General features: G+C 46.0%; 1 protein-coding gene across 2 annotated transcripts; it reads right to left on the bottom strand.

The window, feature by feature from the left end:
• Positions 1-249: 249 nt before the first annotated feature.
• SPATA22 (spermatogenesis associated 22) lies at positions 250-12,838 on the bottom strand. Of its 2 annotated transcripts, none has more exons than XM_074190533.1 (8): positions 12,644-12,838; positions 11,983-12,078; positions 7,198-7,258; positions 6,526-6,621; positions 4,083-4,368; positions 3,453-3,582; positions 1,431-1,528; positions 250-690 (listed from the first exon to the last, which is right to left on the bottom strand). In XM_074190533.1, the coding sequence occupies exons 1-8, from the start codon at positions 12,684-12,686 to the stop codon at positions 499-501; spliced, it is 1,002 nt and encodes a 333-aa protein (XP_074046634.1). In that variant the 5' UTR covers positions 12,687-12,838; the 3' UTR covers positions 250-498. The 2 variants fall into 2 exon arrangements, with proteins under 2 accessions (XP_074046634.1, XP_074046635.1); XM_074190534.1 differs by having other exon boundaries at positions 4,083-4,362.
• Positions 12,839-12,898: the final 60 nt, after the last annotated feature.

The following is a 12,898-nucleotide window of genomic DNA, read 5'->3' as shown; positions in this document are numbered from 1 at the left end:
TCAGGTGGCTTAGATGCCAAGCCCAGGCCAGCGAGGGGGCTTGATCCCAGGGTCAAGGCTCTTTCCCATTCTCCAAGCAGAGCTGCCCTCCTTGGGCTCCCAGGCCCAGGTTCTTCTCTGGAAGCATTACTGGCTCCAACAAGATTTCTAGGCCTGAACAAAGGGTCAGGGGTATTGAGTCAATTCTGAATGGAGTAAGGATGGGAGGATATAGATAAGGATCCCATGGAATGAGGAGTGCAACAGTAGTTGACTGTTCTAAGGACATCATGGAGGCTGAAGACACTTTATTTACAACGGATGATACAACTAAAAATAATTTAATCTATTCTAAACCCACCTTTGTGGTAAATTACAGAAAAACTGTTTACCCCAAATGAGGTCACAAAGAGTCAGGCATAACTGAACAAAAATCCAACCTTCAAATAACTTAACAGTGTTAAACTGGGATATTCAGGAATGGCCCCTTGGAGCTCCACAGGACATTGGATGCATTGTTTACATTTCACTCCGAGCACTAGCGTAATAGGACATCGTGGCATCTGCGGTCCTGACAAACTCTTGGAATGTATTTTGTTCAGCAGCAGATGCAGGTCTGACTGACACACACTTGAAGAGGCCCCTCTTGGGGTCATAGCTCCCCACACATCTGTGTACTCTCCCTCTGATCAGTCTCGGAAGTTCTCGGTCCTGTCAGTAAAGCAAGATTAAAAATGGATTAAAAAAAATTCTCTGCTCATGTCAATTTGAGATTTCCCATCAAATCGGGGGCCAACTTTTTCATAAGGTCATTTGTGGAGAGCTGGGAGCCATCTTGGAAGCCATCCAGGCTGACCCTCTCGTTTCACAGATGAGGAAATGGAGGCCCGAGAGATGAAGGGCAAGGTCTCTGAAGGATCAGTTGTTGGGATCTGATAAAACAGGTTCGGATGGGAATAATGGCACTAAGTGACTTGCCCAAGGTCACATAGCCTCCAACTCTGAAACTCAAGAATCAATGTAGGAAAAACGTGGCTGAACTTTTAAAGGTTATTCCTCAAGATGAGGACACCACTCAGACTAGAATGCCAGCAGTGCAGAGGACCTTCTTTTCTCATCTGTTCATTATGGGGTTATCCTCCATGAGGAATCCAGGCTCCCAGGTTGGCCCTCCAGCAGTACAGATCTCAGCCCCTGCGTCCTCCTAAGCTGGAACAATTTCCCCTAACTCTTGTTGCCTTATTGTAGTCTAATGCCTGTACTTGTGTAACCAAAATGTATTTTTTTCGAACTATAATATTATATGATTCCACTAATAAAAAGCTGCAAAGGAGAACATTTGATTTTTTTTCATCTTTGGACTCATTTGCAAAGAAATCTGGATTACTGGAGAAAAGTTTCCCCCTCCCTACTTGGTTGGTCCTTTAAATAGGTTCTGAACAAATACTCACGATTTCATAAAATACACAAGGCACAGTGTTCTTTCCATCTCTCAGAAGAAAGGTCTTGGCACCCTGTGCACCTGATGTAACAGCTGAGTCAAGAACGGCTGCCCCCAGGGAGGAAAGAGACACCATGAAATCAAACCAGCATTAACCACTAAGGGGGACCCATCTCCAGCTCCAGACCCTGGGGTTTTGTCCATATTGGGACTGGAGAAAATGGCACAGAAGGGAGGGGGTGGGACACCCAGGGTTGGAGAAGGTTTGCCATTACTCCTTTGGTCCTCTGGAAAACCATCTCAGTGAAGAGAAGGCCCACCCCAAAGACTGTGAGGGGTGCCTTTGAAGGCCTCCAGATGCTCAGACCATTTTTTTGCCTCAGTATGTTAGCTGAGAAGATGCACAAGATCCAGTCATGGTGACCAGGTCAACAAACACTTGACCCAGGAATGGACCTCAGGAATCTGCCAGGGATTTGCAAGGGCCTAGGGAGGGAGTAAAGGCCAGATTAGTGACTTTGCTGGTGAGACCCTGAGCCAGGTGAGGGATTTCTGGTACTACTTTTTTGCCCATTATAAAGTCCTGGGAAGGGAGAACTCACCCTCCATCATCCTGTGTGAATGAGCTCAGGCTGCCATCCCCGTGTGGAGGGTTCAATTTGTGCATTCTGCTTTAACCAAAATGCTAGGTTGCAGAATTGACCACTAATAACTACTTTTTGCGGTTCAAGAAAGGAGCCTTCTAGAACCTGACTCCCAGGGAAAGACAGGGCTTGGAAGCAAAAAGACCACAGGGGTACATCAGCTCAATAATGCCTGTGAATGGGCTTCAGGGAATGGCCAACAGGTCGTTTAATTTGCTTTTTGTTTTTTGTTAGCAAGGCAATGGGGTTAAGTGACTTGCCCAAGACCACACAGCTAGGTAATTAAGTGATTGAGGCCAGATTTGAACTCCTGACTCCAGGGTGACCACTTAGCTGCCCCAGGTAGTTTAATCTGCAGGTAGCTCAAACCAACTAACTCTCAATCTTCCCCTTTCCCAAGAATTTCTGAACTTTGCCAAATTCCCCAATTTTCTGGAAGAGTGCTTTAGAAGCTGAAGAGTACCACCTGAGAGCTGTGATGAGTAGACTCTCCTTAGGCAGATTCCCCACCCCAGGCCCTCCAATGAGGCCAATAAGGCAGGGTATAGAAGTGACTGCCAGAAGCACATTGCCAGGTCAGGCTAAGCTGGTGATGGGAACCTGAAGTGGGCTAGATCGGGAGAGCCCCGGGCTGAGGCCCAGTTCAGCTCATCTCCAGGGAAGTACACTTGGACCACACAAGCTGAAGGTCACTTGATAGAACACAGACAGATCCTCCAAATACAGCTAGGTCCCCATGAGTGTAGATGACAAGCCTTCTTCCCAAGTAATGGCATCATTCCCACTAGGCCCAAGCCAATGACCCCATTTCACATATTTAGGGTTGGGTTGAATCCTACCCTGAGTGCAGCTCCCTCTATCCCATAAGGACAAATGTGGTCATTAAGTCAGTTCGGGGTCTATACTTTCTTTAAATTAGAACCGCCCCCCTTACACATGAGTAATTTTAATATCCAATCTTCCCTTGGGAAAATACAAGACTGTTGTTTTTTTGGGGTTTTGCATCCCCAGAGTTGAGTCCAGGATCTGGTCCTCCCTCCCTTCTTGCCTTCCTCCATTCCTTCTTCCCTCCCTCTTCCCCCTTTCTTCCTTTCCTTTTCACCCTCTATCCTTCCCTCCTTCTTCCTTCCTTTCCCTTTTCCTCCTTCCCCCTCTTCTTCCTACCCTCCCTTCCTTTATTATTGCTTTCCTCCCTCTTCCTGCCTCCATTTCTCCTTCCTTTCCCCCCTTCCTTTTCTCTTCCATCTCTTTCTCCCTCCCCATTCCTCTATTCCTTCCTCCTTGTCTTCTTTCCTGTTCCTCCCTGCCTTCTCTCTTCCTTTCTTCCCTTGGCCCAAATTGCCTTTTGTTCCCCCCCCCCCCTCCACTTTCTCTGCACCCACACGCACCTAACACTTCAAAGAGCAGCAGGCAGTTGGGCACCTGATCCCTCCAGTGCTTCATACTCTCAATGACAGCAGGGAGTATTCTAAGAGAAGGATAATCTTCCTTTAGCAGAAGCTGGCATCCTGGCATTTCCTAACAGAGGGGAGTAAAAGAAGAGGGTAGGACTAGAAGCTCCCTCCAGTCCCTGCCTCCTGCCAGAGGTCAGGCTCAGCAGCTGTCTTCTCACCAGCCTCTGGGCTGAGAATGGCCCTGGCTTGCTAGGTTACCTAGAGAGCAAGTCAGGGAGAAGTTGGGAGAGGTGGACCCCACAAGAGAGTGAAGTAATTAGTCACCAGTCAGGGACAGAGCTGGGGGTGCTGTGGATACTGCTGTAGATGTGGGTCCACAGGCTCGGGTATCTGACTTTAATAAAGGCCACCAGAGTTGGTGCCAAGAGCATCCATCTTTTTCATTTTTATCATTTGCTATTTGTTTCTAGGAAATGAAATGTGTCTCAAGCAAAACTTAAACCTTAACAAGAAGGTTGCTTGTCATGGTTCATGTGGAGCTAACTCCATTTCTATGAAGTCAGTCATGGAGCCACTCCCCTAGAATGGCAGAGGGGTTGGGGCTGCCAAGAACCTAGAATTTACCTTCACAGTGTTTTCTTTCAGGCCACTACCAAACATTTTTCTCTTAAGTTGGCTTTGTTGGGAATTGCATTTCGCCATATGCAATGAGCTGCTGCTGCTGTTGCTGCTGCTGTTCCCCAGCACTTGCGCACCAGGTGCCTGAGCATAGTCTGACTGCCTCCATTGTTGGTTCATTTCCAGAGTCATCGGACCAGGCCTGGGCCCAGTGCTGGCCACCAACGATGAGCTTTTCCTCTGAGGTGTAAACTTGTTTTGGTTCCAAGCCCCTGCATTGTCATCTCTATAGCTGAGACAATTTTTTGATAGTGGTTTCTACAGAGGTCTTATCTGATTTGCAAACACTTCAGTACAAGATCTCAATTCATGCCCCCCCACCCTTGCCCACTACTCCCCAAGTCTGGAGGTGCATCCCTGGATATAATGGCCTGAAGCAAGCTGAGCTCTCCAAACTGAAGGGTGATGCCTGTATTTTAAACATTAGGACAAAGAAACACCAGCAAGGCTGACCCTGCCTCCCCATTACGACTAGCAGAGGAGAGCAAGGTTACCCTGCGAAGCTTCATGGCACCAGGATCTGGAGCCCATATGGACTAGAGACCCAAGTACCAGTGAGTTCAAGTAGAGCCAGTCACATTTCTGGGGTTGTTTTACGTGAGTGGAAAGACATGCAAATATGGAAAGACAGGGCACTTCAGCAAATCTAACATTACAGGATTTTCCCCCATGGTCACTTAGTAATGAACAGGGTAAAACTTAATAATTCATGACATGGCTAAGCCAGGCACAAAATAACTACCATTGAGCTCCAAAGGATGCACTTTTCTTTCCTAATGCTGACACACTCAAGACCAAGGAACACATGACTATTTGTACTGAGGCTACAGTGGAAAAACAAGTGACCATCCAATCAGACAACAGGACCTAAGGCAGGAACCATTCTCAAAGAGCCCTGTATGAACTGCTGCAGATAAAAATTCATCCCTGGTGGCAAGCTTTTTGGAGGGAAGGAGCTTTTAAAACACTGGTGAGTTACTTTAGGTTCAAGTAATAGTTATACCATCAAAACAAAACAAGGAAATAAAGAGTGGGCCATATAATGGCACATGTGTGTGTATATAATGTGATTTTTGAATACTGTCTAATTCTCTTAACCTGAGGAAGCAGTTTTTTCAAGTTTTCACATTTTCAAGAAAATGGTCAAAATTCTAAAAGCAAACATTTGAAATACCATCAAAAATTGTTGCAAATCATTAAAAAATACTTAATTTATTTAATCAAATTGATTATTAACCCATCTTGTAGGGGTCAAGGTTTGGGTGAATATAATCTCAGAAATTTTATTGCCTCCCAACTCCTTCACAGGGGACCTCCTCCTGAAGCTCTCATTGTTTCTTCAGCTCTCTCTGTTAAGGGGCAAGAACATCAGAAAGAAATACAAGCTGGAAGCTCCTGATTTGCCTAGATCCTTGAGTAATGGGAAGAATTACTTTGGTGAGACGGAGACTTTCCTAAACTCTGAGCCTATACGGCTGTTGACGGTGGGACAGGTTAATTACCTGTCTAGAACTGGGCATCTGGACTCCTCCTCCCCAGCCCTTGACAACCACCAAGATCCTGCCTCCTTCATCATGACTGAACTGGGGAGAATAGGTGGGTCTAACCCCCCATCTTTAATGGCTCCCTACCTATGGGCTCCTTCTCTGCTGCTTACAAACATGTCCAAGTGTCCTCTATCATCCCTCAACCAACCAATCCCTTGTTTCTTCTCCTCTTTAAGACCAAATATAGACTCCCAAGCCCTAGCCCAAGTTCCAGTCTGCCCTTTCTGGTTGCCTGACATTCAAGGCCCTACAGTCTCACAAACAATACTATCCTCTCTCTCTCCTGATTTACTTGATCCTGGCTTACTCTGCTACCAACATTCCTGATTCATGCAGGGCACCAGTGAACTTTTAAGAGACCTCCCTCATGACCCCTCCCCAAACTACCCACCAGGACAAATCTGACTGGATAACAACTGGCCACTCCCCACTGCAGGCCCTCTTCCCCTTTCACCTGGAAAATTGTAATTGGCTTCTAGTCCTCTAATATTAATCTTCCCCTACTCCCACAAAACTACCCCTCTCAGCAGCCTGCCTGTCATTTTATGGCTTCCCTCCACTGGTACTTATTGTTATCAATCTCACCTCGAGCTGTTCCCCGGACATCTTAGCTGGCTAACCTTTCTCTCCTCCACCAAGCCTTCCCTAGTTTCCCCAGAGCCTGGGCTTTTTCTCCTAGAGGGTGGGAGCATGCTTGTCATGGTATGTCCGGCACCTTGCACACTGCCTGCCACACAGCAGGGAATTAATAAATGCTGGCCAAACAATTCCTATTAATAATGTCCTTTATGTTACCAAGTATGACCTCATTTTTAAGATGAGAAGACTGAGGTTCAGCTCACCTCCAACTACTCCAATGATGACTTCCTGGCTCATCCAGTGGGTCAGGGTTAAACCCCTTCTCTTGTTTCAGATGGAGGACAGCAGATGACGATTGCCTTTCAAAGAAATATTTTTCTTAAAGAGGCTGGACTTGAGAAAAGCCTGGAAAGACTGACATGAACTGATGCAGGGGGAAGGGAGCAGAACCGGGAGAACATTGTACATCAATGTTGTAATAATGACCAGCTGTAAATGACTCTGCTCCTTTCAGGTCTGTGATCAAGGACAACTCTAAAGGATCTGTGATGGAAAAGGCCCCCCACACCCATGGTCTGAATGCAGACTACAGTGGACTAACTTCACTTTTTTAATTTGTCTTTTTCTCTCATTGTTTTTCCTTTTTGTTCTGATTTTTGTTTCACAAAATGTCTAATGAAATGTTTAAATGATTGTATTAACCTATATCAGATGGCTTGCTGTCTTGTGGAGGGTGAAGGAAACAGAGGGAGGGAAATGTTGAAAAAACTATCTTTACATGTAATTGGAAAAAATAAAATACTATTAAGTGCAAAAAAACTCCCAAAGAAACATTTCTAAATGTTGATAATTAAGTAGTAATGATCTCACTACAAATTTAGAATGTAAGATAAATGTATATACAAGTCATCAGTAAACCCCAAAAAGTTAGTTACCCAGAATTCATCATATTCTTTAATGGTGGCTCTTCTGGCATCATCATCTCCCAGGCGAAATCTAAAGAACAGAGAGATAAATAGGCAAATGTTCAAAAGAGGCAAGATGCTTCCAAGGCAGATTTTTATTTCTCCCTGCCTCACCTATCCCATGAACTAATACAATATCTTATCACTCACTCCCATTAACATCCAAACCACTGACTTGGGAAGTTGAAGAGGAAACTATCTTGCTTCCTCTTTCCTTGTTTTTATTGAAAAGAAAAGCATGACATTTTCTCTTTGATGAAACAATGGGCTTTATAATTGGAAGGCATCTCCTGAAGTCCACCCCTTCATTTTACAGAGAAGGAAACTGAAGGGTAGGGGCAAAAAGGGGGAGGAGGTTGTTGATAATTACTAATACCTGAGAAAACAATCCAAGCTATGTAATTTATTAGCAAAATAGGAATAATAAACAGGTCAACAGTCAGTCAAACACTCTGAATTCAGAGTGTTATCAATGGCTCATAAATACTTAGCCCAGAGCGATTAAAATGGCTTTTATTAAGATATCTTAACAAAAGGACCACCTCTTTCAAGGGAAGAGGGGCCCCAAATCACAGAAAGGCTGGTCTTAAATGCAGTTTGAAAAAGCTTGTTCCTCCCCATTTGTGCCAATCATTAGCTGGGGTCACAATCACCTCCATATGTTTTTCCCCACCTGCACGGGGAAGAACTGTATACCTTCTCAAGCAGGTACAGAGGACCTTCCTGGTTGCTATGTTATTTCTTTAACCTTTTGTCTTTCCTTTCCTTTTGTCTAACTCTCTGTCCTTCCTGTAAATAGGTTGGCACATTTTGGATTTCTACAAAGACAAGACATCCTGGCTTTTGTAACTTATTATCCTCACAGACATCTGTGAGATTTTTGGTGATATTCTCTTGGTGTCAGACAGATTTTTATGTATTAAAAAACAAGTCAAATAAAACCAATTAATTAAAACATTTAACCTGGATACAAAATCAATCTGATTTCTAACTGGATGAGATTAGGGGCTTTTCGAATTGGGAGGGAGAGAGCAAACAGGTATATTCCCTGAAACTAGAAAAAGAGATATCCTGCTCCCTCAAACAGTCTATATTCAATAAAAGGAAGGAAACAATCATTATTGATGGATATAGGGCCAGTTTTCAGACAAGACATATAGGTTGCTTGAGATATATAATTGCAAGAAAAATTCTTATAATAATTTTCACATCTGACCTGATTTCTGGTTAACATGACCAAGTTCCTTGGGTAAGGGTCTCTAAGCAGCAGGTAGAAGGAATTTAGATCCCAGCCTCATAGGGCTAGGTACAAACAATGCAATACATTTTTCTCCATAATTGAAAAAAAATGTTCTCACCAGACAGTCTAGATGCAGAATTGAATGGAAAGTCATTGTCCCAAGATGGAGTCAATGGGGTTCACCAGAACTCCTCAATTCTTCCTTCCCTTCTGTTCCTAGTTCAGGGAATGTGCTGGTCTGAGGGGTTCACCCTGAAATGCTGCATTAAGTCCAAATAGGACAGAGCTTATCTAGAGATTGGAACTCCTCCAGGTGCCTCGGGTTTCATTGGACTGACCGCAGCAGTAAGGTGACTGATACCTAACTGAAATGCCTCCAGATGGACAAGCAACACGCTGAGCAGGTCTTGAGGCACCTAGCTCTTACAGGCCAGGGACTGGGAGCAGAAAGGTAGGCTGCCCTGAGTTTGGCAGCTTTTTCAACAGCTCCAAGCTTCTCTGGGAAACACTAACCCATCTGCTGAAGGGCAACATCCTTCCAGTGACTCTTTGGCTACAACCTCCAGAGAAACAGAGTGATGGATCACAGAAGAGCACCGGAGACCCATTCGGGATAAATCAACAAGCAGCAGCAGCAGCACACCACGGTCACAGATGTGTCCAGGGTGTTCTTGGCACCAAGATCTCTAAAGATGTTGTTGCACTCAAACACTGGGGAGCCCTCTAGAGAATGTAATGAGAGGACCAGGTGGCTAGCATCTCTTTTAGTGCACACAGGTCTGGTTACTCTTAGGTCTCTAGACTCCCTACAAGGGCTCCCGCTCCAGAATCCAGAACTCTGAAACTCTCCTGACCCTCATTTCCTATTTTTCCATTTTCCCTGGGTCTTACCCTCCTAAACCTATGCCATTCTGGGAACTTTAGTCTTCTCTATTTTTCTGGAGCCTGACTGCCACTGGCTATGATTAACTGATGACACAATCTTTCATTCTTCAATCTCTTGCTTCCATCATCCCCCAGCATCTTTTTTTTAAAGTCTGTCAACAAGTATTTCAAGAAATATTTTTTCATCTAATTTCATGTAAAAATGATTTTTTACATTCACTGTGGGTTTAAGTTTTGAGTTTCAGATTCTATTCCTCCTTCCTCCTTTCCCTTCTTTGAGGGTAAGCAATTTGATAAAAATATGTGGAATCATGTAAATGATTTTCATATTACTTTCTACCAAAAAAACTCAACAAAAAAGAGTGAAAAATAATATGTTTCAGTCTGCATTCAGACATTATCAATTCTTTCTCTAGAAAGGGATGGCATGCTTCATCTTTAGTCCTTTGGGATCATCTTGGACCACTATATTGCTAAGAATAGCCAAGTCATTACAGCAAGACTGCTACTGAACCATGTTCTCCTGGTTCTGCTCACTTCATTCTGAATCAGTTCATTTAAGTTTTCCCAGATTTTTCTGAGACCATCCTGCTTGTCATTTTGTATAGCATAATAATATTCCATTACCATAACCTGTTCAACCATTCCCCAATTCATGGTCATCCCCTCTATTTCCATTCTTTGTTACCACAAAGAGTTACCATAAATATTTTTGTCCCTTTTTCCTGTTCTCTTTGGGATATAACTCAACAGTAGTATTGCTGGATCAGAGGGATATAGATTATATATGTGCATAAAACATATTTCTGTATTTGTCATGTTGGGAAAGAAGAAACTGTTGAAAAGAAAAGAACCATGAAAAAAATAAAGTGAAAATAGCTTCATACTGCATTCAGACTCCCTCAGTTCGTTCTCTGGAAACAAATAAGCATTTTTCATCATGAATCCTTTGGAATTGTCTTAGATCATTGTATTGCTAGAGCTAAGTCTAACATAGTTGATTGTCTCATGATGTTGTTATTACTGGATATAATGTTCTCCTGGTTCTGCTCACTTCTCTCAGCATCAGTTCATGTAAGCCTTTCCAGGTTTTCTGAAATCTTGCCTGCATGTCATTTCTCGCTCACTCACTTCTTAACACCGTACAATTTGGCTTCTAATGTTGCCATTTAATGGAAAGGTCATCAACAATCTCTGGACTAGGTTTCTTCCCAGTCTTTTTTCTCAGGTCTTGAAGCATCTGCGAACAGACTGGCACCTTCTTTACTCACCCCATTCATCCTTTCAGTTTAAGTCAATTATACCTCCCTAACCTAACTCTAGCCCTAACCCAGAGCTTTTCTACCTTCATGGGATGACCCTGGTTCATCATCAAGATGGTAACAGCAGTCAAGGAAGGAGAGCTAATTAGGAAACAGTTCAGACTTTCACATCAATTTTTATATCACCCTGGGTTTAATCTTGTTATCTTCTTCTGATTCAAAGTCTCCATCTCAGTAACAGTGGACTGTATTTGAATTTTGTTTCTCTTGATTCTTGCAGGTCAACTTGAGGTGGATCAGCTACCTTTTCTGGGCCTTAGGCTCCTCATTTGTAAAAGGTTAGATTAGCATTATGTACAGCTCTGACAATGATGAGCTATTTGTCCATTACATTCAACCTAAAAATGTATATTGACTTGAATTCCCACTCACAGAATCTAAGGATGGATGAATCAAGAAGGACCCTAAGCAGTCATAGAATCTAGCCTCCCCACAATGAAGAAGTTCCCACTGCCCTGACTAATTGTCACTAGACCTTTTTAGAACTTCCTGTAACAGGGAATTCACAACCTCCTGATGCAGGCAGTTCCACAGCTGGTCCACTAGAATGAACAAATTCTTCCTTCATGTTGTTTCCATGAAATTCAGAGAATTCAGACAGTGGAATACTTGAATATGTTGTGTGTATTCATGAATATGTAAATGAAAAGAAAATGATTTTAAGAGCTCCTAGTTGGGAGGCCCAACTTAGATAAGCCCTGGACTGAGCAGAATAGAAACACAGATTTAAAAGGAGAAACATCATTCTACTGAGAACATTCTAAAAACAATATTTAAACAAGCAGAGATTCTTACAAAAATATCCTATGTACTATAAAAAGAAAGTGATCTTCACAGAGGGAACAAAGAAATCTGACTGCTAGGTGATCAACTCCTGGTCTGAGGAGTGGAGGAACTGAGGAGTGGAAAGAACAAAAAGGGAGGGAAAGGAAGAAAAACAAGAAAAAGGACAACAAAGTTGAAATCACAGTTTCTTTTGTTTTTTGTTTTTTAAGTTTTTGTAGGGCAATGGGGTGAAGTGGGTTGCCCAAGGCCACACGGCTAGGTCATTATGAAGTGTCTGAGGCTGGATTTGAACTCAGGTCCTCCTGGACTCCAGGGCCGGTGCTCTATCCACTGTGCCACCTAGCCGGCCTCTTTTTTTTTCTTTATTTTTTAAAATTTTTTATTTATTTAAAGTAATGGGGTAAAGCGGCTGTCCGAGGCTGACTCCAGGCCTGTGCCACCTGGCTGCCCCGAAATCACAGTTTCCACAAGAGCTGCCCCTGGACCCAGCCTGCCCACCTGAGACACGCGCCCTTTCCTCACCTGTTGGCAGAGGCTCCGATGCAGCCGGGCCCGGGCCGGACGTGAAGGGCAGCCGGGTCCTTTTCTTCTGATTGAACAGCGGTACAGGCAGACAGCCTGCGGGGACAGCGCGGGGGAGGCCCGTCAGCCACCCCAAGGGCCCCGCTGGGCTCTCCCCTGCCGCCCTCCTCGGGCCTCCGCGGGGGCAGAGCGGGCACACGGCCCGGGCATCACGCAGTGGGAGGAAAGGAGGGGAGCCCCGGGGTGGAGGGCGGACCCTGGGGGGCTCTGAGGAGCGGGCCGAGCCCTGGCAGGGAGAAGCTAGGGCAGTGCCGCCCCCAGGGCGGAAGGGGCCACACCGCAGGGTCCTCGGCTCCCGGGCGAGCCTCGCGGGCCGCCCCAACGGGCTTCACAGGGCGAGGCCGGCCTGGCGGGGTCCTGGAGGCCACAGGAGGCGGGAAACCCGGGATGCGGAGGGGCGGAGGGGCGGCAGGGGCGCGGGCGCGGGCGCAGAGCCGCCGCGGCGCAGGCGCAGAGCGGGGGCCCGGGGCGCAGGCGCAGAGCGGGGGCCCGGGGCGCAGGCGCAGCGCAGGCGCTCAGGACGGCCCCTGCTGGAGCCCGCCCAGGGGCGGGGCCTCGGGGCCCGCGGAGGCCAGGCGGCTCGGGCACAGGCGCGTCGTACCTGCGGTCAGGCGGGGCGGGCCGCCCGGCGCGCTCTTCTTCATGGCGGCGGCGCTCTCCCAGCCGTCGGCGCCACCGCCGGCCCCTTCGGGACGCGGAGCCTCCCTCCCGGACCGCCGAGCGCGACCCACTGCGAGGGCCGACAGGCGGCGCCCCCGCGCCTGCGCACACGGCTGCGCGCGCCCCGCCTTTCCGTCGCTTCTCCCGGCTCGCCCCGCCCCTCTCCCGCCTCTTCCAATCCGACTGTACCTCTCAC

This window comes from Macrotis lagotis, chromosome 6 (genome assembly GCF_037893015.1).
Source record: "Macrotis lagotis isolate mMagLag1 chromosome 6, bilby.v1.9.chrom.fasta, whole genome shotgun sequence".
In the NCBI taxonomy this organism is placed as follows: domain Eukaryota; kingdom Metazoa; phylum Chordata; class Mammalia; order Peramelemorphia; family Peramelidae; genus Macrotis; species Macrotis lagotis.
This window is presented reverse-complemented; position numbering and strand designations above follow the sequence as displayed.

Excerpts from the sequence above, each read along its gene's own strand:
- SPATA22 (XM_074190533.1), bottom strand. The coding sequence starts at position 12,686 with ATGAAGAAGAGCGCGCCGGGCGGCCCGCCCCGCCTGACCGCAG. Across the intron at positions 7,259-11,982 it reads ATCGGAGCCTCTGCCAACAG|ATTTCGCCTGGGAGATGATG; the intron begins GTGAGGAAAGGG and ends TCTGTTCTTTAG. Across the intron at positions 691-1,430 it reads CTTGTGTATTTTATGAAATC|GACCGAGAACTTCCGAGACT; the intron begins GTGAGTATTTGT and ends CTTTACTGACAG.